General features: G+C 40.0%; 2 protein-coding genes across 9 annotated transcripts in view; one reads left to right on the forward strand and one right to left on the reverse strand.

The window, feature by feature from the left end:
• Positions 1-13,176, forward strand: part of eif4g3b (eukaryotic translation initiation factor 4 gamma, 3b) — a 44,263-nt gene extending 31,087 nt beyond the window's left edge. For all 6 annotated transcript variants that reach the window (XM_053642576.1, XM_053642578.1, XM_053642579.1 and 3 more), the window contains 19 exons: positions 3,343-3,498; positions 3,641-3,838; positions 4,060-4,206; positions 4,503-4,739; positions 5,482-5,586; positions 5,699-5,834; positions 5,961-6,049; positions 7,354-7,456; positions 7,571-7,685; positions 8,335-8,549; positions 8,725-8,840; positions 8,944-9,116; positions 9,503-9,628; positions 9,760-9,841; positions 10,511-10,609; positions 11,106-11,252; positions 11,376-11,457; positions 11,577-11,723; positions 12,515-13,176. In XM_053642576.1, coding sequence (XP_053498551.1) covers positions 3,343-3,498; positions 3,641-3,838; positions 4,060-4,206; positions 4,503-4,739; positions 5,482-5,586; positions 5,699-5,834; positions 5,961-6,049; positions 7,354-7,456; positions 7,571-7,685; positions 8,335-8,549; positions 8,725-8,840; positions 8,944-9,116; positions 9,503-9,628; positions 9,760-9,841; positions 10,511-10,609; positions 11,106-11,252; positions 11,376-11,457; positions 11,577-11,723; positions 12,515-12,696 — 2,655 coding nt within the window. In that variant the 3' untranslated portion in view covers positions 12,697-13,176. The remainder of the gene's footprint in view (positions 1-3,342; positions 3,499-3,640; positions 3,839-4,059; positions 4,207-4,502; positions 4,740-5,481; positions 5,587-5,698; positions 5,835-5,960; positions 6,050-7,353; positions 7,457-7,570; positions 7,686-8,334; positions 8,550-8,724; positions 8,841-8,943; positions 9,117-9,502; positions 9,629-9,759; positions 9,842-10,510; positions 10,610-11,105; positions 11,253-11,375; positions 11,458-11,576; positions 11,724-12,514) is intronic.
• A 427-nt stretch (positions 13,177-13,603) lies between these two features.
• The window catches only part of phc2a (polyhomeotic homolog 2a (Drosophila)), a 43,937-nt gene continuing 33,573 nt past the window's right edge, over positions 13,604-23,967 (reverse strand). Inside the window, exons 1-7 of one of the 3 annotated variants that reach the window (XM_053642584.1) lie at positions 21,879-21,969; positions 19,537-19,751; positions 17,384-17,516; positions 17,105-17,219; positions 16,889-17,012; positions 16,521-16,806; positions 13,604-14,839 (exon numbers count right to left, since the gene is read on the reverse strand). In XM_053642584.1, coding sequence (XP_053498559.1) covers positions 14,685-14,839; positions 16,521-16,806; positions 16,889-17,012; positions 17,105-17,219; positions 17,384-17,516; positions 19,537-19,689 — 966 coding nt within the window. In that variant the 5' untranslated portion in view covers positions 19,690-19,751; positions 21,879-21,969 and the 3' untranslated portion in view covers positions 13,604-14,684. Of the gene's footprint in view, positions 14,840-16,520; positions 16,807-16,888; positions 17,013-17,104; positions 17,220-17,383; positions 17,517-19,536; positions 19,752-21,878; positions 21,970-23,967 lie in introns of those variants that run through there. The other 2 variants (XM_053642585.1, XM_053642583.1) reach the window with 2 other exon arrangements.

The raw sequence follows: 23,967 nt of genomic DNA on the forward strand, positions 1-23,967 counted from the left end.
GCAGCTGGGACAATCATGTAGCGTAGAGGTGATTTTGAAAACCAGAGACACTGGGCTCAGCAATGAGATTTTCAACCAAGAGAGTAAGGATGTCACGATACCAAAAATCTAGTAGTCAGTACTGACACCTGTTGTATATAAAATATACATGAAATAAACACGAGGGAGACCTAGTATGAGTAGTATGTAATTTTATTGAAAATTCACTGGGCTGACGTTCACCTAAGACACAACACACATAGATAAGCAATGCACAGGGGGATAACAATACATGTTTTGGTTAGTGCGGCAGGCCTCAGAGCGTAGGTGGAGTACGTCTGGACACAGGCAGAAGGTCAACTAAGAGACACACACACACAGAGGCCTGGTGTATATGCAGAAAACAGAAATAAACTATTATAGGGTAATGTACATGCAATAAAAAAAGAAATGCAGAACAAACATGAACCTTACTCATAATGTAGAGATGGTCTGTTTGAAAGTGTGGAGAATCCTTTCTCGATGAAAATCCAGTCAGGAGTGGCACAGACAAGGTCAGGTTATTTTTAAAGAGTGAAACAAAACAAAAAATATATTTTGGAGCCAAGCTGCACCTGCAAGATAAGGGTTAACATACGTAATGGTGTTCTGGGACAACTAACTCTAAACATATTGGTGTCTGGGTCATCCTAACCCTAAGAAAACCGTATAAATAGAAGAGCTTCAGCTCTGGTTTTTTAGATCGCATTTTGGGGTGTCTCAAACTGTGTGGATCTCGTGTGGTGGAACGGAACGAATAAACCTGGACCCTTGCTTCTTCTCACTCACGGCTGGTGTCTTATTTTTCTTTCTCCAATTGAATGTGAGTATCTGTTTCTATGTTAAGTGTCTTCAGGTAATAGGCAAAATTTTGGGCCAGCACACCACCAAAAGTACACGATACTCGATACCAAAGTCGATACCACTGTGTGGTATAAAAATACTATTTAAAAAAAAAATGTAATTAAAAACTCTCCTGGAGGACATCCTCCTCTGGCTGATACTGGCAAAAAGAGAGAGAGAGGGGGGATATTTTAGTTATCAAACACTGTCTGACAATGACTAATAAAACAGTGGAGGCTGCAAGTGTTAAGGTGCACTCCTAAACACACACACACTTTATACTCTGAACGCAAGCATTAGTTTAAATTCACTGATATTGTGGCAGGCCAGAAAGATTTATTAAAAGCATGAACATGTGAATAATTATTAGTGACATTAGGCTACATTTAGCTGACAGGACACGGGCTGAATGGCGATGCATGGTGGCCCATTAGGAGGTAGTTTATAACACTGTAATGTGTTAGTCGTGAACAAATAACTGGCTGTCGCAAACATTACATGGAGCATAACGTTAGCTGGTTTCACGGCTACTATGCCAGCTGCCTCAAACATAATATAGGAGCGTCTTTCAGGTGCTTCGCCAAATTCCAGGTGTTTGCTCGCTTTGTTTGAAATGAACAATAGCATCGGTTGCACACCGGCTTCAGAGTATCAACTATGTTTGTCATCCGCCTCGAATGCGAAGTATTTCCATATTTGACTCCTACCACCTTCCTCTCAACGAGTCAGGGCGAAGCTAAACTTTTTTGTACTTCTGTAGTTTTTCCCGTGTGCTTGTAGGCGTGCTGCTTCTTCTTGTGGACCAACTAAAACATTTATGCGTATTTGCTGCCCCCATCATTTCCGGAAGAATTGCAACCTTGGTAACTTCATTACCAACAATACCTACGCAACCACAGGAAAACCACAAGTACCGTCATGTTTTAAGAATGTTGGTACCGACTTGTTACCAAAGTATCGGTTCTTGTGATATCCCTACAAGAGAGACATATCAGCTACCAGGTGTGCTGGTTGATAGTGTACATTCTGTTCAATGGCTGTGTCATGAAATGAGAACGGGACAAAGGGACGTTGCCCAGCTGTAGGGCGATAACAACAGAGAGATAGGATTTACTCTTTCACACCCAGCAACAAGTCCATTTGTTTCAAGTATAACATAAGTGAATCTGCTGTCTTGACAAATTTATATCATAAGTTTGTAACACACACACACACTAGATATGTAACTAGAAATAAACAGAGTATATACACTTACCCATAGTAAAAAGCAAAGGAAGATTGAAGAGATGGTTGAGGTCCTCACTTACAACAGTCAGGTCAATAATGCCCTAGGGAGCTGAAGTTGTTTTTAAAAAAGGGAACCAAAAACAGTTGGAAATGAGGGAAACGTACATGAGCTAAAAATGCAGTATGAGGGAACTAAAAATAAGAAACAAATCGCACATGATGGGCCTTGGAAAATACCTAAAAACATACACAATGGGACTGGAAAAAAACCTAAAGTAGACATATTGGGACAGGGCGAGCTAGGGGCATACACAAGGGATAGCAAACTGTATAAAAGGTTAGCCCCAACTGAGGGGAATTTTGATGACTTTAGGACGTCTCACTGTGGGGATCTCGTGTTGGTGGACAAACTTGGACCCTTGCTACTCTCGCCTACTTGTTCTTATGTATTTCTTCATCCACAAATTGGTCTAGCTGATGTAAGTATTAACTTTAAGTGATGGTAGCTAATATCAGTCGGTTTCAGACCAAGATGTATACAAGTATAAACTTTGGAAGACATTTTGCTAAAAGTGTTTGTTTCCACCATGTATGGAGACTTTTGGGAAACCCTGTAGAATGTTGAGTCTAAATTTTAATAGACAACTTACAAACTAATACAAAGTAACACAACAGCACACTGTCAGCAAAGACCTTTTAGTAAAGTCTGTCTGTTCTGCGACCAAATTGGCAATGCTCCCAGGCCGTTATTTTCAGTCAAACAAAACCAGGCTCCTGTCCTCTTGAGTGCTGAATTAAAACGTTACGTTTCAAACACAGATTTGAAATGGATGTTAACAGTGTGGTTCTTTTTACTGAGGGCCAGGACTTGTGTAATATAGCAGCCATGTTGAGCGGTACTCACTGCTCCATTCATATTTTAAGTAGTGGTCTGTCTCAACTCATATCCTGTCAGCTGTAACTTAGCAAGCCGACTTAAAGGCATGTGCATACACATCTCAATCGTCATTGTTCTGTTGGGCCTGTAGTGCAGTATGCACAATGTAGAAAGACAGCAGGCTGTCTTGAAGTATTTCTGACACTACAGCATTACATTTATTTGGCTATTTTTTTTTCCTTCCTAAAAAGAATTGAGTGCCACACATGTGCCAGACTCTTTATTTTAAATTAAGTAATCGATTACTTCATTATTTTTCTATCCGTTTCTTTATTGAATATTTTGCTTAGTCATAATTGCGATATTTGCTCTTTTAGCTTCTGAATGTAAGTCTGAGACGCCCTCCTCCCCGCAAGATCATCATGAATGTGTCTGTGAACGATGAGGTGCAGCTGAAGAAGTCTGAGAACGCCTGGAAGCCTGGCTTGAAGAGAGAGAACCCCGCAGAGGACCCGGAGACCCAGAGAACTCAGGTTAGTGCATTATTCTCCAGTTGCATGCTGTTGTGGTAGAAAAATATTTCACACTCGCTTGCTATCTGAGGAATAAATCAGTCTATTGGATGTAGATACTGCTTTGGATGCAGTCATGCTGATTTCCATGTGTGTTCTTCAGGATCTTTTCCGGAAGGTGCGCAGTATCCTTAACAAACTGACACCACAGATGTTTAGTCAGCTGATGAAGCAGGTGACAGACCTCACCATCGACACGGAGGAGCGCCTTAAGGGCGTCATTGACCTGGTTTTTGAGAAAGCCATTGATGAGCCCAGCTTCTCTGTAGCGTATGGCAATATGTGTAGCTGTCTGGCTACGGTAAGTAGCGTATTGCACCTCCTCACTGTTGCTATTTCACATCTATACCAAACCATCAATGCAATTTGTGGTTCAGTTGCAGTTAATGTCTGTGATTAAGGCATGCTGCAACCCTATATTAGACTGGTGCTTTATTCCAGAGTCTGGTTTATTGTGCATTTAATCCTGGTTGTGATTTATAACTGTGAAATGTGTATTTGTTATTTATTTTTTTGGTTTAGTTAAAAGTGCCCATGGCAGACAAGCCCAACAGCACTGTGAATTTCCGAAAGCTGCTGCTAAACCGCTGTCAGAAAGAGTTTGAGAAGGACAAAGTGAATGACGATGTCTTTGAAAAGAAACAGCGGGAACTGGAAGCAGCTGCCTCAGTAAGCACAGTTTCTCTGAAGAGGCTTTTTCTTCATTTTTCAATTTACACATCTCACAGATTACAAAATAAACTGCTGAAATCCCAAACGATGCTTCAAGTAGATAATCTGTTATCAGGCTTGAACCAGTCCCTTTGTGGACTTTGTCTTTGGTATGTTTATGTGGAATATATATTTTAATTTTTTTTATTCCTTCAGCTCATGGATTGGTTTTAATGAAGTGGCTCTTTTTTTTTTTTTTTTTTTTTTTTTTTTTCTTTCTCCCCTCCCTCCCCCTCCCTCCCCCTCCCCCCCAGGCCACTGAGCGTGACAGGCTACAGGAGGAGCTGGAGGAGGCTAAGGACAAAGCCCGCAGAAGGTCCATTGGTAATATCAAGTTCATCGGGGAGCTATTTAAGCTGCGAATGTTGACCGAGGCCATCATGCATGACTGTGTGGTGAAACTGCTGAAGAACCACGACGAGGAAAGTCTCGAGTGCCTCTGTAGGCTCCTCACGACCATTGGCAAAGATCTGGACTTTGAGAAGGCCAAGGTACAAACAGCAACAGCTTCTTACAGGATTTTCGTTGTTTGCGGTTGTTATACAGGGTTAGGAATAATGGCTTTTCTTAGGTTTAGCATTTCCAGTATCATGACCAAATTACTAATGTGGACAGTCTGCAATTTAAAATGAGCGATACAGAAACTTGATACAGCTAGCATGTTGTGCCATTGTCAGGGTATAAACTAGGATTTAGCAGTAGTGGTAATATTAAAGCTTTTGTGTGTGTGTGGTTTAGTGACCTTGTTCTGCTGCTTGTGTAATACTCTATTTTGTAAAGGTTTCTTGTAACCAAGTCCTTAAGCTTTATCTGACCATGTGTTAAGAGAGCACTTGCTATTGACGGATCAATCTAAAGAGGCTTGGAGAAATTGCTATAGCTGCGTTACTCAAAAATTCTGTCTCCTGCTGTTTAATGTTGGAACTAGTTGTGCCAAGCAAGCATAAGTGAAAATGATGTAAATGACTACGTAACTCCATTGAACAAATAGCTGCTTTTTAAAACTTACATGTGTCTGACAGCTGTATTCTCATAAGACCTGTAAATGTCTTCTACGTGCTATGATTCCCAAAAAGTTTAACTGAGGACTTTACTGGAACTTCAAGGTAGTGACAAAAAGCCAAACCAAAAAAATATATATAATGTGTGTGTGTGTATGTATATGGGTGTAGATAACTGTCAGCAGGATAGGTATTGGAGCAATATTGTTGTCTAATCTTCTCTTTCCATTAGCCACGAATGGATCAGTACTTTAACCAGATGGAAAAAATAGTGAAGGAGAGGAAGACTTCATCACGCATTCGTTTCATGCTCCAGGATGTAATTGACCTGCGCCTGGTTAGTGAATTTCTCCATTTGTGTGCTAGATGTGCGTTTGTTTATGTTTAACAGTAGTACATATGAAAATGATTAGAAACAATTAGATGGTATGTGTGATTGCTTGTTTCAGCACAACTGGGTATCACGGAGAGCTGATCTCGGGCCCAAGACCATTGAGCAGATCCACAAGGAGGCCAAAATCGAGGAGCAGGAAGAGCAGAGGAAAGTTCACCAACAGCTGCTATCCAAGGACAAGAGAAGACCAGGTCAGAGAGGGCATATGTGTGCTATAGGCTGATCCTCTTTACAGCTTGGTCCCCTTTCTCTGTGAGATGTGTTACAGCACTTACCCAATGCTCTGTCTATTGTTCTTATTTCTGTTTATTCTACAGTAATTCAAAGAGAGGAGACCTGGAACACTGTGCCTGTGCCTAAGAACAGTAGAACAATAGACCCCAACAAGATCCCTAAAATCACCAAGGTAATGAAAAGCAGTGTCTTATATGATGAGACTGTGCTTGAACATCTTAACATTTAGAGCTCTAGATGGAGATTAGCTAAAACATTTCCATCACAGATATATTACTCAGTATTTCTTTTATTAAACAGACCCAAGAGCACCACCTGCTGGTGAAAGTTTTTTTTAATTTATCAAGAATATACCAAAACACTTGAGTGTGTAGGAGTTTTCAGAGCCATAGAAGAACTTTATCAAAAAAGAAGGCAGTAAATAGCACCGAGTGTTGGTGAACATGCTGTGGCATCTTATGTGGAAAACTGATCATCTAATGGGGCACGTTTATGTGAAAACATGTTCTGTTTAAAACTGTTGATATAACCTAGAACAGTTTTACTTGCTTGCTAAGCTATTACTAGACTTGAGGCTTTCAATTTCCTTTAAAGTGGAATCTATAAACATTTACTATAAACTGTATGTGTTGGCGGGCACACGGTGGCTTAGTGGTTAGCACGTTTGCCTCACACCGCCAGGGTCGGGGGTTCAATTCCCACGGCTCTGTGTGTGCGGAGTTTGCATGTTCTCCCCGTGCTGCGGGGGTTTCCTCCGGGTACTCCGGTTTCCTCCCCCAGTCCAAAGACATGCATGGTAGGCTGATTGGCGTGTCTAAAGTGTCCGTAGTGTACGAATGGGTGTGTGATTGTGCCCTGCGATGGACTGGCACCCTGTCCAGGGTGTACCCCGCCTTGTGCCCGATGCTCCCTGGGATAGGCTCCAGGTTCCCCACGACCCTGAAAAGGAGTAAGCGGTTGAAGATGCATGGATGTGTTGGCATTGACTTTAAAGAAAAGGGTAGCTCTAACCTAATGACAAAAAAAAACCTTTTTTTTTTAAATTAGTTGAGTAGTGGAGAAACACAGATTAACCCTGTTGCTTGTTTATAATTGCTGCGGTTTAAAAAAAAAAAACTAGAATAAAAAACGGTCTACTTGAATAAAAGAATGAGCAATGCTTTCACTTTCCAATAGGAAATGTAGTTAAATAAATCAATTTAATACTGCACAGCATTGGTCTGTGTTTAAAATAAATGTGTTTGAGAAGAAGAAGGTATCAGACATGCAGAGTCATGCTGCTCCAAGGTTCTTTTTTTCTTCACACGAGGTGGGAGGCCACATTTCGTTTCAGCTTCTAAAGGAGGCACTATGAAGGATTGAGAAGCATGTTCAAAAAAGCATGCCTAAATCAGGCACCTTGCGTTAGCAAACCCTGATTTATCTACATTGTATTTGTGTGTGTGTGTGTGTGTGTGTGTGTGTGTGTGTGTGTAGTCAACAATAGATGATAAGATTCAGTTGGGACCGTTGGGACGAGCACAGCTCAACTGGATGAAGGGCAGCAGTGGAGGAGCTGGAGCCAAGGCCAGTGAATCAGGTTAGAATTGAATTCATTATGCAGCAGTCTGAGTCCTTTTTTGGCTCTGTCTTATGCTTGTTCTTTTTGTGAAAAATAAATAGCAAGTTAAGAATGTAGGTGTTGTTCCTGCAGATATCTTGCGCCCCAGCAGCCTGAACCGTTACTCACCGCTTCAGCCCTCAGTCCCAGCTTCTGCCTGCACTCCATCTGCCTCCCCTGACATTGACTCTAGAGGAGGCCTGAGCAGGTACTGTGCAACACTTCAAGATCCATTGTTAGCTAATTTAGGCTGTGAAGTCCCAATAAAAACTGTCCATCTAAACTCGGCAAAAAAAAAAAAGAAACGTGCCTTTTTCAGGAGACTGTATTTTAAAGATAATTTTGTAAAATCCAGGTAAGCTTTACAGATCTTTATTGGAAAGGGTTTAAACAATGTTTTTCATGCTTGTTCAATGAACCATAAACAATTATTGCACATGCGCCTGTGGGACAGTCCTTAAGACACGAACAGTTTACAGGCGGTAGCAATTAAGGTCACAGTTACAATAACTTGGGACACTAAAGAGACCTTTCTACGGACTCTGAAAAACACCAGAAGAAAGATGCCTAGGGTTCCTGCTCACAAGAACTTGCAAATGGCAAATGCCTTGGTGGAAGAGTGGGGTAACATCTCGCAGAAAGAACTGACCAATCTGGTGCAGTCCATGAGGATGAGATGCACTGTAGTACTTAAAGCAGCTGGTGGTCAGCACATACTGACTGTTACTTTTGATATTGGGCCCCCCCTTAACACATTAGATAATAATGTGTTACGATATTTGCTGGAAATAGAAGCTGTTGAATGTGAGGTGATGTTTATTTTGACTATTAAAATCTCTTCATTGTGTGTTTCCCAGTCGTGGAAGCTCGGGACGGGAACGCAACGATAAACCATTGACTTTGGGTCCTTCACGGTCTGGTCCTCCGTCTGTGGGCGGAACAGCGAAGGAGGCTGCTGAGGAGCTTCCACAGGAGGAAATTCCCAAGGACACGCACGTCCCTGACACACCCAAACCGCAGCCCAGCACAGCTAGCAGAAGCAAGCTGGAGCGCAGCCAATCCAGGGAATCTGGTGAGCCACTGATTTGGATCCACGCAAACTTTAATACAAACACAGCACCTGCTCCCCCGAATTCATTAAGAAAAATGACACATCCATACACTGATCCAAACTTGTATGTTGGCTGTGACTCAGTTTAATGCATGAGTATTATTTGTGATGACACCTCATGTCCTCTGTGTGGCAGTAAAACTTGAAGCAATGCCAGGCCCTACTACAGACAAGCCTGTGTTATCAGAGGAGGAGATGGAGAAACGGTCCAAGTCCATTATCGATGAGTTTTTGCACATTAATGATTACAAGGTTGTTCCCTCATGCAGTGTTTTATAACGTGGATCGCATTCTTTTATCACACATCGCTATTACGTTCTTACTGCGTCACATCATCGGGTGTGTCCGTGTGCAGGAGGCCATGCAGTGCGTGGACGAACTGGAACAGGCCACAATGCTATATGTTTTTGTGCGGGTGGGTGTGGAGTCCACGCTGGAGAGGAGCCAGATCACGCGCGAACATATGGGCCAGCTGTTCCATCAGCTGCTGCAGGCTGGGAGCCTCTCCAAATCTCAGTTCTTTAAAGGGTGAGTGTCATTCCTTACGACACAGCTCTGTCTAATTGTGTCTCAAACTAGCACTAGAAGCACAACTGTTTCATGATTCATGAGATGTTGACAATTTGATGGCATATTTATGTCCAAGGGGATTTCTGTTAGTATTATAATTAACGGGGTTGTTTTTACAGTTGCCCATCTTTATTATTTGTGTAAAGAGAAATAGTTGAACATCAGCAGCATCATTCATTGCTGACTACTAATCTGTTTTTTTTTTGTTTTTAAACCTGGAGCAACTATTAGAGAATCATAATCCTAATCAAAATATGCTCTGTTCTGTCTCTTTTTTTTTTTCCTTCTTTCCATTCTTTTCCTTTCTTTCCTTTTTGAATTTTCTTGCCTTTCCTTGTTTTCAGGTTTTCAGAAACCCTTGAGATAGCAGATGATATGGCCATTGACATTCCTCATATATGGCTGTACTTGGCGGAGCTAGTTAATCCTGTGCTCCGGGAAGGAGGAATCTCTATGAGAGAATTATTTAGGTATGGTTTTGTTTATTTGGATCTCAGCAAACATAATGGTGTCTAGTTCTATAAATCTATACATAAAATAAATTTTTTTATTTTTTTGCTGTAAGAGATGTTAGTGTTTTTCTTTATTGTTTTATTTGCAGTGAATTTAGCAAACCATTACTCCCTGTGGGAAGAGCTGGCATATTATTTTCTGAAATATTGCACCTTCTATGCAAACAAATGGTAAGCAAAGTTATAATAATTTCTAACACAACTAGTCGAAGTTTAGAAACACTCATCCCCCTTTAATACTAATAATAAAGTCATCAAAACTCTCGAATACCATAACTGGAACTATGGGAATTATGTTGTGATAAAAAATCCCAAATAAATCAAAGTAATTTTAATATTTTCACATCTTCAAAGTAGACACCCTTTTTGCCTAGAATTTCCAGAAATGATTTCTTGAGGAGTTCTTGAGGAATCCCCCTGAGATGCTTTTTAAACAGTATTAAAGGAGTTCCCACCTATGCTAGACACTTATTGGCTGCTTTTCAGAATATTTCGCTCCAAGTCGTCCATTTAAAAAAAAAATTTGTTTTTGTAAATAAAATGGTAGTTTTCTAATGAAAGAAATGAATGTTTATATTCATGATTATATTTTTGTCTGCAACACCGATTTCAAACATTTCATCGTACAACTTCAGATCAAAAGATTTTTAAGATCACGAGAAACATTTACGTCAAGTGTCTCCAAACTTTGACACATGTGTATGTGTCAAATATTTAGGAATTCAGTGAATTAGATTGTCCTACAGTTTGAAATGGTTGTTTATTTTTGTTAGACCTGTGGCCAGTAATTGAATACTGTGGTGATGTTATCCTAATAGCTGTGAGGTTTATGTGCTTTAGAGCCATAGGAAAGTGGGGGCCTTATGGAGGGACTCTGGACTGCGCTGGGCTGATTTCCTCCCTGAAACAGAGGATGTGCACAGCTTCATTACTGAGCAGGTGAGCTGTTGCCCACACTCTAGATTTGGAAACCACTGGAGTATGCGGACTAAACAGGATGCAGCGTAACTTGGATTTTCTACAAACAACTTTAGTTCTAATAGTAGAGATGATTAAAAGCGACAGCATTATTCTTGAAAGATTTCAAAGAATTGCTTGGCTTACTTTTGTCTGATCAGATCATTTGGCTAACTGTACTTTTGTCTGATTGTTAATGAACGGTTTTAAATTTTTGTCAACAGTATGAGGAAAATCCAAACTGTGATGAAATGCATTTGTAATTGTAAGAACATTCAGTGCACCTTAACTGATCAGAAAACAAAAGTATTTGTGGTTGTGCTGTACAAAGCATTGCGCTGGATCGTTAGACTTGCCGCTCTTTTATTTCTAAACCAGCATGAATGTCGCTTTTCGACAACACAAAGAGCACAGACTTATTCTTGCGTATAAAACTGTTCCAAATTTTGACGACAGTTCATTTTTTCACGTTTGCCAGAAACTAGACTTCACTCTTTCTGATTGCTCGAGTCCACCCGACATGGCCTTTACGAGAACACTCTCACCCGAAGAGCTGAACAAACAACTTGAAAAACTCCTCCTGGAGGATGTGGCTAGCGACGAACAAATCTTCGACTGGGTAGAGGTACAAGACCGTTGAAGTAATTTCATTCAGGGTCGTGGTGCTAACCTCTTACAGTAACAGTGTGTTTTTAAAAAATGCTATAGTTTTATGCTGTTTTTATTTTGTGTGTGATTTCTCCATCAGGCAAATCTGGATGAGTCGGAAATGAGTTCACCAATTTTCCTCAGAGCTCTGATGACTGCTGTGTGTAAAGCAGCAGTCAAATGTAAGTGTCTGGGTCTACTGAATAGTCCTTTTACTACATTCAAATAATGGCACAAATACCTTTCAGAGCATTTCACCTCTGATGCCACCAGTCTAAAAGTGCTGCGTGTGTATACACAGGTGAGAGTTCCTCCTGTAGAGTGGACACGGCCATTATCCAGAAGCGTTTGCCTGTATTACACAAGTACCTTAACTCGGACACGGAGAGGCAGTTGCAAGCACTTTACGCACTTCAAGCTCTGATAGTGAAACTGGACCAGCCTCCGAGTGAGTACAAACTGTCTTTTCAGCTGTGTAGTATTCTAAGAACGTGTTCACTTTACCAAGCGACAGCCAATCATTCGTTTTCTGCGTACATGCAAAACACAGAGGTACTCTTTCAGTGGCAAGCAGCATTTGAATTTATGCAAATCAGGTATGATTGGTTCAAACAATTGGCTCAAATGATTCTTGACACAATCCAATGACGCATGTGGTCTGGCACTGTTAGCTAGTTCCCATTTACTGTTTGATGCTCAAAAATGGAAGAAAAACTTTGAACCATGCTTTCATCATATACAACTCATTAAAATCCCCTGTGAAGTGCTTTAAAATGCACAGCGTTATTCGATGTGTTGATGTAATTTCCACTGAAACAGGAAGGGACAGAGTGGCTCCTCCCCCTTTTAAAATAACCAATAGCGTTTAGCTTACCTCAAAGCCACGGGCTAAGCCGTACTTGACGTTTAGTACCATGGGTTTTTGTGATGTTGGGGTGGGACACTTCAGATTCTAGAGAGCATTTGACAGTGTGTTGCAGAGCACTGGCTTATAGATAACCTTAAGGCTAACATTCATACTAAAAGCCACAAAACTTCCATTTTGATTTTCATAAAAAATAAAGCAGCAGAGATCATGGTCAGTGTGTGTAGCTAGTATACTTTATAGCTACTACTGCAAACTACATGAGCAACTCATCACTTAGTAGTGTGAACACTGGGTAATGTTGTACTGTTGAAAACTGGACTGTTCTTCAATCTGTAAATGTTAAGTACTGTTTCTTCCATTTCTTTCCTCAGACTTGCTCCGTATGTTCTTTGACTGTTTGTATGATGAGGACGTAATATCGGAGGACGCGTTCTACAAGTGGGAGACCAGCAAAGACCCGGCTGAACAACAGGGCAAAGGAGTAGCGCTCAAATCCGTGACGGCCTTCTTCACGTGGCTCCGAGAGGCTGAGGAGGAGTCGGAGGACAATTGACAAAAGGGGAAAAAAGGACATGTTTGTGGGCGTGTACTGACAAAGACAATAGTCGCTGAAACAATAACCGCATCTTCTAAAATGAAATACAAGCAAACTTTATGTATCAATGGGAAGAATGAAGCGCACCAGTGCAAATGGGTACAGTTCACTGACGTAAAGCGACATGACGACTTACAATTGCTGGAGCACTAAAAATACATGTATTATTTATAGTAATATTTCATTTAAGTTTTTAATTTTCTCTTTTGTTACTTTTTAAGGAAAAGGACTTTAATAATGCATTTATGTGCTATAATGAAACAGAAGCTCAGTTCAGACTCTAATTTATGATTTCCCCCTCCCTCCCTTTTTGTCTTTCTTTTTCTATTTTAAAGACCTGCAAACAATTGTATTTAACATTTGCAGATGGTCAAAATGAGGCATTGGTGGATATAGAAATAAATAATGTTAATAATGATAATATAATAACTGTAAAAATGGTTTGAAAGGCATCCTGACATCCAGATTGTTCGGTTAAGGACAATAGAATTCAATGGGGAAATGACAGTCAGGGTTCTAGAGATTTGGCGTAGATTTACGTCGGCTTTTTAAGGTTATTACTGAAACAACCTTACCAGTTTTCCTTCTGCTTTAGCTTACTCTACATGGAAACGTTGAATCCAGCAGAACTATGCATTCGGAAGACTGCTGCGATTATGATCAAAACAAGACCTTCGAATGGAATTCAGTGAGCAAATGGCAACTTGTACAAAAGATGCTAAAGAGATGTTGCTAAACCTAAAGTGCTTGTAATTCTTAATACTGATAGAGCAAATTTAAAACATGTAAATATATTAAAAAGCAAAAAAATTATGCTTAAAAAAAGCAAATCATGGTAGAGTGCTATTTCTATGCATTTAGTGCTGAATTCAATTCAGTTGTGATGTCTGAAATCTAAGCTGTTGGGTTTTTTGTTTTGTTTTTTGACTAACATCATTCAGGGAAACAAAACTCCATTACTTTTAAGATGCCTCTGAATGGTCCACAGACAACAGCTCATTGAGCTCCTTCCCTTCCAGGTCAAATCAAACAGTACAACCACACAATACTGGCAAAGTTTAATTCTTCCCAAATACAAAACTATCACACACACACACCTTTCCTCTTAATAAATAGAATATTGATCATGTGAAAATTAGAATACTAAACAACTTTGCAAAGAAATTAATTTTGGGCCACAGTCCTTTTTAAAACACAAGCAGAATGTCGATATCAGTTGGATCCTGTAACCTGACTGATGTGTGCTGTAATACAGCTGTCCCTCAACTAGCAGTGAGCAACAGCTGCATGCTGAAATATTGTATGCCTGATGCAAAAGGGTTGAAATGTGAGTCTTTGGGATGGTTGGGAACAGGGCAGGCACATCGACTGACTTTTTTTTTCTTCTTCTTTCATTTTTATCTACACACTATCCCATACGTACTTAATCACACTGGTCACAATCTCAGCACTGTCAGTATAAATATAAGCAATGAACAGAAGATATGTTGATCTTCCTTTCTGATAACTTGTTCCCTGTCTGCTACCAGACCAGTTTCATTTTCATATGTAAAACAAATCTGTAAAGAAACTAAACTCATTGAGCACCTGAACAAGTCCTTGTTCAAAAAAAATTCTAAAATGTAAACATGAAATGAAATGTAAACCTGTTGCATTTTATTAACTTTTCCTGGTGTGCAGAATCAGCCACTTATGAACATAATTTAAATCAGATGCCTAGATATTTTGTGCTTGTATTTGATCAAGCTGATTGTTTTCCCCTATGGGGTCGTGAACTAGGCTAACCAGACTGAACATGGTTCCCTTCTCACGTCTCAGAAACCTGTGAAGAAAATTCTGGCCTTAAACTCTTGAGGCAGCAAAAGTCCCCTGGATTCATAACCATAATGGGATATGAAATAAAATCAGTGCAGGAGTTTTGGGTGTATTAAGTCCCAAAGCAGAGGCTAGGAGTCTTTGAGCATACTGATGCGGGCAAAGATTTTCAGTGCAGGCCCCAGTTTGATGTTCATGGTGCTCATTAGATGGTCTTCTTTCAGTAGCATCAAGGCCTGGCCATCGATCTCCTGAGAACGGAACTCGTCAGCTATCTCCTGGCAGCCTGGGAATGAAAAATACCCTGGATTAGCAAAAATATTTGATCAGGGGTGGACCAATATACATTTATTAGCTCACACACCCAAATAGTAGAACTTACAGTGCTCCATATTTTGTTGCCAGGAAACCTAACTGACTAGACTAAAAAGTGGTAGCTAACCTAACGTAATCACACATGGCAAGCTAGTTAAGTTCACTAATACAGAGTAAGTAAAAACAATTAAAGAGATTAATTCTTGTGGAGGGGTGAAGTATAGCCATATAGCCTTATTCTCTCCTCATCAAGTTTTCATGCAACATGTTTGCGTTCTCGACAAAAAGACAATGTTTCAGCTATGAGCTGTTTTTTTCTCCTTATGCCACATGTAAAAATATTATTATTTGAGTCTGGCTAGCATCTTCATTTTATTTCATTGTTTAACTGAAGTAACTGCATTCTGAGAGTCAGTTTTGCCAGTGTTTCCACACACTAGTGTTCCTGATCCTGAAAAAAAAAAAATAAGCATAAAAATAATTCTACACACATCCAGATCACGCCTGCATAGGCGTAGTGGAGGTTTAACGGTTATCTCTCTGGACTACTGATCAGTCTGAATCCCGGTACTGCCAAGCTCCTGACCCTTGAGTAAACCCTTAACCCTCATCCCCTCAGCTCGATTTTAACTTGCTTTGTATAAAAGCATCTGCTAAATGAATAAATGTAAATGTTTGTAGTGGAGCAGGAGGTGGGATTTGGAATGAGTAATATGTGCTACAGTTACCACATCACGGTGCATCACACCACTGTGACATGATTTGGTAAGTTTAAATATACCAAATGAAAACTTGCGTTTTGTCAAAGTCAATAAAGACTATGGGTCATTTTCATTCTCCACTGGGCAATTACAAATAAAATAACTTATAGCTCATACATTAAGAGCACACTCACACTAGGCGATCTGTTCGTTTGACTAGTGTGATAGCTCCCTACTGTGCCCAGGCCCGCTTGAAGAGGTGGACTCGGGCACTGTACGCATCTAGTGGGATTGCAAACCGTGGCCGGGCATGTGACTGTCAGCTGCCCCCTTAATAATCTTCTGATATGTGCAGCATGTTTAAGTGAAAGTCACTGTGCTGCATAAGTGACAAATCTATTAGGCATGTGAGAGGGTCGAGTGTCACCGTGCCCCAAACGACTCCAAATAAGCCACAATAATAATAACAATATTATTAAAACTATTTTATATAGCACCTTTAAGAGTAACTTCTGAAGGCACTTTACATAAAAAAAAACAAAAAAACCAACCAATCATGTATATTCGAAGCATACATACCAAAAGTCCAAAAATAATCATCAAAAGTCAAGCAAAAGCTAATATAAAAAGGTACGTTTTAAGATCAATAACGTTATGATGATGGACTCCATTGTGCCGAGCGAGAGCGCTTTTCTTCCTAACAAAAAAAAAAGTCACATCATAATGATGTAAGCGTGCACAGGCCAGGAATGTTAAGTGTAATGTGAGTGCAGGCCAGCGAGGAAGCATAATCGTGCTTGGGCACGGTACAAGGCATTGTCTGTGCTAATGATTTATGCCCTCTGGATAAATGAATGAAATTTAGAAGGTTTGTGAACTTTTGCTGATCACTGACACCCAACAGTGTGCCTGTTCAAACTGACACTCAACACTTCGAGTGCCACACCCTACCTGTTAGCGAGCAGATAAACTCATGAACGTCCTCCACGTTCCATTTGGCGGGATCGCAGGGCATGAACTGCTGCGTGAGGAGGGGCAGCTCCCTGCCGTGGTTCTCGCCATGATCTACTCCTTTCTCCTTTTGCCTCCTCCGAGCTTCAGAGCTGGCCACAGACACGGGAGACGGAGGCTCTTCATAGCTCGACATGTCTGAACACTGGCTGGACTCTCCGTGACACGGCTGCGAGAGACGTGGCGAGGGTTCTGAGCCCACTGTGCCTGTCTGAGTGCTGGGATTCTAGACAAAAACAAGAATAAAAATCAGTTCACGCGGATAACAAAAACAAAGCTGCTAAGAAAGCCAGTTCTCTCTACATTACTTGTCTTTTGGCCTCTGAACTACTGTTGTGATGATGGTTACTGGAGGCTCTCTGCTTCTTGGGGTTCTCTGGAGTTGGCCGTCTTGGAAAAAGACCCATTCGCTTTGTGCATCCCACATTATACCTTCAAATTTGAAGACAAACATTAGTTAAGAGCAATAAAACAGCCACACTTTCTGGTTATCAGGATTTACAGAGTAGATATACTCTTGATACCTTTTTGCGCATACTGTAGAACAGAACCGCTTCGATCTCTTGAAGTTGTAAGCGAAGTCGACTTTCCCACACAGTTCACAAGAGAGTGTTGGTTCGTTCTCTCTATTCTTTAACTCTAAAATGGGGGTGTACAAATATGTGTTCACCATGAAGAAAAAAAAATAATAATACAGCAGTCAAAACCTTTTTGTTTGGAATTACACATTTCCACTGAATATTCAAATACAAGTTGTGTAGCCAAAAAACGCTGGCACATAAGTGTATAATGCCTGCACACACCGTGCTGTGAGAGATCCTCCATCTCGGAATCGGCTGTGTGAGAGTGTTGAACCTTCTTCTCCACACCGGCGTGAGACTGCTGCAGCTGTTTGTGCTTTTTGACGCTGTCGAGGAGCAATGATGGCCGCTCCACCTGGAATTAAAATACAAAGAAACTTTACATGATACTTTTTTCCCCCATTTGTAAGGGGACAAGTCACGAGTGATCAGCACTATTACTAAAGTACTACCTGAGATTTGATTACACATGCTGTGCTTTTTGAGATGCTTTCCTGCTCACCACGGTTGTAAGGAGTGGTTATTACTGTACAGTCCTCTCAGCTCGAATCAGTTCTCTTCTGACCTCTCTCGTCGACAAGGTGTCTCTTGTCTAGTCCATACAGAATTTCACCGAGTTTTTTTGCGATTGTTGCAGACAAAAACGCTTGATTTTGCTGCGTTTTTTTCCTCAAAATTTGGGATGCAATTTTGTTTTGCAGAAACTACTTGAATTGGTGAAAAATCGCAATTGTACAAAATCGTTTTGCGCTGTCTTTCGCAACTATGTTTGTTGGTAAACGAGACTTTTTAGCTGTACTCATGTTCAATGCACATGAATCAGACAGTGCTTTGGCTGAATGCGCATTGTGATGATGTCACATGACAGGTCTTGGCCCTTGGTCCTTCAAATATTGCGGAGTTTTCTTTATTTTGAGTTAATTTCTGCAATCACAAAATCCTGGAGAGAGTGACTGTGGCTTACTGGAGATTTATAATTTCTGCACCTTTCTGTGTAAACACTTGAAAATCCCAGCCAAAGTCACAGACACCACATTTTTCCTTATTCTGATGTTTAACTAAAGCTTATGATATGAATCTGCATGGTTTTATGCATTGCACTGCTGCCAGATAACTGCTTAAATGTGTAGGTGTACAGGTGTTCCGCATAAAGTGGATGGTGAATGTACAGTGCTGTGAAAAAGTATTTGCCCCATCCTGATTTCTTCAGTTTTTGTGTATGATGTTCTTTTTGTGAAATTCTGTGTTTGGTTCATGCCATATATAACAGGACCCCAGTCTTCCAACAAGTTCCACTTTCGACTCATCAATCTACTAGATCCATTGGACCACAGTGAGAGATAATGGCTCGCACTGTGGTTCTCTGGAGTCCCAAAGCCTTTGAAATAGCTTTGTAACCCTTAGTAGCCTAGACTGATGTATTTCAATCTCCTTCTTCCTCATCATTTCTGGAATTTCTTTCAATTGTGGCACAGTGTGTTACTGGGTAAGATCTTTTAACCAACTTCATGCTGTTGAAAAGGTTCTATTTAAGTGTTGATTTGATTGAACAGAGTTTGCAGTAATCAGGCCTGGTTGTGTCTAGTCCAGCTGAACCCCATTATTAATGCAGTTTCATAGATTTGGGGAATTAGTAACTACGTGTGAAAATGTATTTGCCCACAGGTCCAGTTGGTATTGGATAACTTTTTTTTGCTTCAATAAATAGCATTATCATTTAAAAACTGTATTTTGTCTTTACTCAGGCTGCCTGTTTTATCTTAGATTTTGTTTTCATTTCTGAAAATTCTTTGTATGAGATATACACAAGAACAGAAGAAATCATGATGGGGCAAATACTTTTTCACAGCACTGTACTGTATATACTTTAAATAAAGTAGCCGTAGGTGGGAATACTGTACCCTCTGGTAGAAAAAAAATAATAATAATGAATTACAATTTCCCCTCTTATTCTACACGTACGACTCTGTGTGGCATTACCAATTAACATTAACCTAAACTAAAGAAGCAAACACCAAACATGTCTTAACTGATCAATTATGCTTGGGGTAAGTTTGATTATGACCTGAACTATTCCTTTGACTGCTGAGCTACACTGTCCTAAATGGTCAGATCAGGAGCTCTAAATCTGAAATACTTGTTCTTCTTCTTTCATTTTTCCTTCTGTCACTCACTCCAAACTTTCTCAGTAAACATTGAAGCTGTGGTTTAAAATGTCCAGTAGAGGGAACCATGCTTCTGCTGACCTATCTTTCAGCCAAAAACAGGAATCACTTGACTTGTAAGACTTCGTCATTGCCAAAAAAGAAATACTAGACATTTAACCTGATGTGAATGACTTAAGCGATAGGAAAGACCTAAAGTCAGGCACTCACTGGGAATGGCTCTGCTCCCTCCTGGATAACAAAGCCCTCGATTACATGAGTGAGGATCTGGGGCTTGACAATGGCTTGTGGAGTTTTGTTGTGGGCGTTGTGTGGGGTGCTGCCAGTCACGGTGGGCGCGTTGTTCCCGCTGCCCGAGGTCATGGCTGGGTTACCATTCACGCTCACCAGTGCAGCCGCAGGAACAGGAACTGCAGTGTATGGGCCTGCAAAGTGACAGCATGGATTACTCAATCAAACTGACAGGAGACTTCCGTATTAATTGCTCAGACAGCAACACTTAGCAAGGCATGTACGACTGACATGTATATAGTTGACTATTTGGAGAGATCGAACATTTTATGGTTTCATATACAGTGCAGTCCAAAGTCTGAGACAATAGTGAAAAATGCTTCTAATGTGCATTGCAAAGTATATTACTGACAACAACTTGAGTGAACCGTAGAATCTTTGAAATATTTACAGTAATTTCAGAGTTTCTTAGCATTTGGTACATCCTCTTATTGCTTTAATGACAGTGTGCACTCGAGCTGGCACAGACTCCAAGTTTGTGCAAAACCCCATGATCCATTTTAGATCAGTTTCATCTGAGTGTCGTCTGAACAAACACCTGCTTCAATAGAAGAGATTAGGCATGAGGAAAATCTGACCTTTTGTACAAAGCAGTTAACATGGTCATTAGCACAATTTTGCTTACATATAAATAGGGACCTAGTAATAGTGCAGAATCTTCAATATGAAATATTCCAGACATTAAACATATACTTTCTTTGTTTTAAATAAGTAAAAATTCTAAAACCTTCTGTAGATTTCCTATATATTATATATTACACACAGACGCACAGTACTGTGCAAAAATCTTATGCGCCCTATTTATTTATTTATTTATTTTAAGTACAAACTTTGTCATAAATTTTTATGTTATGACATCTACAGTTGAGTCAGTACAAAAACATTTTAGATTCCCAAACATTAGTTTTCCAGGACAAAATGAAATGCTACAGAAAAATTTTTGTATGTCAGTAAAGAAAGCAGCATATTACGTAAGAGACACTTTTCAAAATACATAATGAAGGCTGCTGGGTTTTGCAGCAAAATAAATAATCAAATGTGACAAAGTCTCCAGAAGAACCATGTCTGGTTCTGCAAGATGCTCAATAAAACTTACAGCTCATTTCCTTATAAAACTGCACTAATTGTACCTGGAGACTATTCTTTCTTTCTTTTTTTTTTTTTTTTATAAAGCAAAGGGTCATCACACCAAATATTGAATTTGTTTCAATTATTACTGTTTACTGCCCTTTATAATATTTTTTTAATGTAGAAACATTTATTGCCTTTATTTTTGAAAGCATCTTGGCACTAGAGCATTTCTTTGCATGTGCCTAAGATTCTTGCACAGTACTGTATGCATATTATATATATATATATATATATATATATATATATATATTATACGCATAAATACATATATATATATATATATATATATATATATATATATATATATACATAATATATATACACACACATATACATATATTTTATATATATATATACACACACACACATACATACATACATACATACATACATACATATATATATACACATATACACACACACACACATATATACACACGTGTACATATACACATAGCTATAGCATGGAGTATATGTGATGCACTCATGATTTCCCACAACGTACTACAATGGGATTAGGCACAATTGCAGTTCACTAGCAGGTACATAATGCACTGAACATTTGTAGGGAATCGGGAATAAGGACTGGAGGGAGCACCATTTCGAACAAAAACCCATGGACTGTAATCTAAGAAGGCGTTTTATAGCTATATTTAGGATTAAAAATGGAACATTTAAATTAAATTCAATATATTTATGTCTATATAAACATTTTTTTTATTATTCTACAGGTTGTGCAGAATATCCATAATGCAGTAGTTCACCGGGAATCGAGAGGCTGCTAGAGAATTATTCTCGCCTCGTTGATCATAACCCCTTCCAGTTCGATTACTTCTGCGCCACTTCTCAGACATGATCGCTTTCATAACAGACTAAAATGAGCTGAGAAACAGCCAGACACAGAACTCGCGCGCGATGTTTGTTTGCCACACTTCCTCGTTCATCTCGTGCGTGCACGATAAAAGCGCTAGCGGCGGCTCGATTGTAAACAAAACTAAACAAATCAACAGCACTGTTAGCTAACGTCAGCTTTTTCAAGTTAAGCATGTAAAACTAACAACTTCGTCCATTGTTTTTTATTTTATTTTATTAATCACACAAGCGTGTAGTAGAGCCAAACGCTCACATACAGCGTCTCCTCACAATAGTGAACAGCGTCCAGAAGCCACGCGCCTTTGTTCCGAGACTCCGGGAAACACTCCTCTTCCTTACAGCCGCTCGGGAAAACAAAACACGGGAAACCCGGACCGCCTAAAACATTCCCCAAACTTCCGGATAGTCCACAGAAGTGCACCCTCCTTCTTTAAAGCGCGGTGAGACTCGCGGTGTGATCCGGCTCAAACTTTTTGAGAAGGATTTGTTTGGGTCAAGCTGCTCAGTGTTTGTGCGCGAGCGTCGAGCGCGCTCTAATCCTCTTTGTATATGAGGGACGTGAAAAGGAAGCGCGCGCGGACGAGAACGGGGTCGCGCACTTGGAATTTCAGCCAATGGGAGCGCGTAAGAGCGCGTCTCTGATTGGTTGAAATAATTAAGCGGCTCCACGATGAAAGGCACGAGAACAGAGAAGAAAAAAAGGATTAAAAGGCATCTAGTTAGGTCTCGGATTAATCTTGATCTTGGGGGGAGATTTCGTTTTGTCTAGAAGGCTTAATGGTTTCCCAAATAGTCAAAAACAAATAACCACCATACAACTATGTTCGTGTATAATCAATATTATGGGTACACCAAAATAATGCCTCAAATGTATTTGCTAATTTTTTATTTTCATCATGCTATATGACACTATAGCCATATAACTATTCCAGTATTATTATTATTATTATTATTATTATTATAACACTAGTCAAATTAGTTAACTGTGATGCTCATTAACAAACACAACAGATTATACAGCTGAGTGCAAAAGTTTGCATACCCTCAGGACAAAATGAAAATAAAGCAATGTAATTCATACAAAGACACCCAGTATGTTAGGTTTCCGAGATTCTCCTTCATTATTAAATGTAGAAAATGGAACATCGTGTATCGTTACGATAATAACAGTGAAAATTCAAAAGATATTCGTTTGAAAGTCATCCAAAAATCCACCTGCTGTAAATGTTCACATCTAACCATCAACCCTACACTCATTCATTCATTTCATTCATTCGCTTTATCCTGGTCAGGGTCTCACAGCTTATCCCAGGAACACTGAGAACAACACATAGCAACGAAACTCCTTATGCCACTGTTTGTTTCTCAAGTCTGTGGAAACTCGTGGCCAGTTCACGATAGGCTCCAGTTCGACCCGGACGAGCACTGGCCGAGAACTGGGTCCGGAACCAGAACATGAGCCGTTTTTGGTGGAAAAGAGACATGGGTGAGAGGCAGAGACACATCCTGGATGGGGCACCAGTCTATCCCAGGGTACCACACACATGCATTTACACCTTGGGGCAATTCAGTGTAGCCAATTTGCTTAACGGCATGTTTTTAGGTGGTGGGAGGAAACCGAAGTACTCAAAAAGAACTCTTACAGATTTGGGAAGAACATGTAAGCCAATCTCAGGATCAAACATGGGACCCTTGAGGTGTGAGGTGATAACACTCCTTGCTTCACCACTGCACTGCCCCAGTCCTACACTAATCTTCTAATCAGATCTGGACACCAAGAGGGTCATGGCAAAATCTTTATTTCTATTGATTTCCTTCCAAATTTTTAAGATTGTTTGATACATAGTTGCAGGATACACCCACATTTCCTTTTCTTGGAGATTTTTTACTCAGAAACAATGGGGCATGCAAACTGTTGCACTCAACTGTATCTACACTGAAAACAACACAGCAGCCTTAAATGTACACAGCATGGGCTGCAAAAAGTTATCAGATAGTCTAATCTATTGTCCACTTTAAGTAATAAGAGACCTGAAACAACTGTTCTGATAAGGGGTCTTGACTTCCACATTCAACAAGAGAAAGCAATGGTGACACAGTATATGTATGGAAATCCTATCTCCCAGTAGATATGGAAGGCCATCTAATCCCACAGTCAGCAGGTGGGAGTCGAAACAGCACAGCTTGAGTTGTTGGGCTTTAATGTGGCATGCTTTAACTTTTAGTGAGCCTGGATCTTTACACTTGAATTAGTTTTTTCTTATTATTGCTTTACTCTGACATCTAAAGGCAGACAAATCTTGTTATAAAAACCTATTTCGGTTTATCTTTTCAGATTAAAGTTTT

The sequence above is a fragment of the Ictalurus furcatus genome, chromosome 15 (assembly GCF_023375685.1).
Source record: "Ictalurus furcatus strain D&B chromosome 15, Billie_1.0, whole genome shotgun sequence".
Classification (NCBI taxonomy): domain Eukaryota; kingdom Metazoa; phylum Chordata; class Actinopteri; order Siluriformes; family Ictaluridae; genus Ictalurus; species Ictalurus furcatus.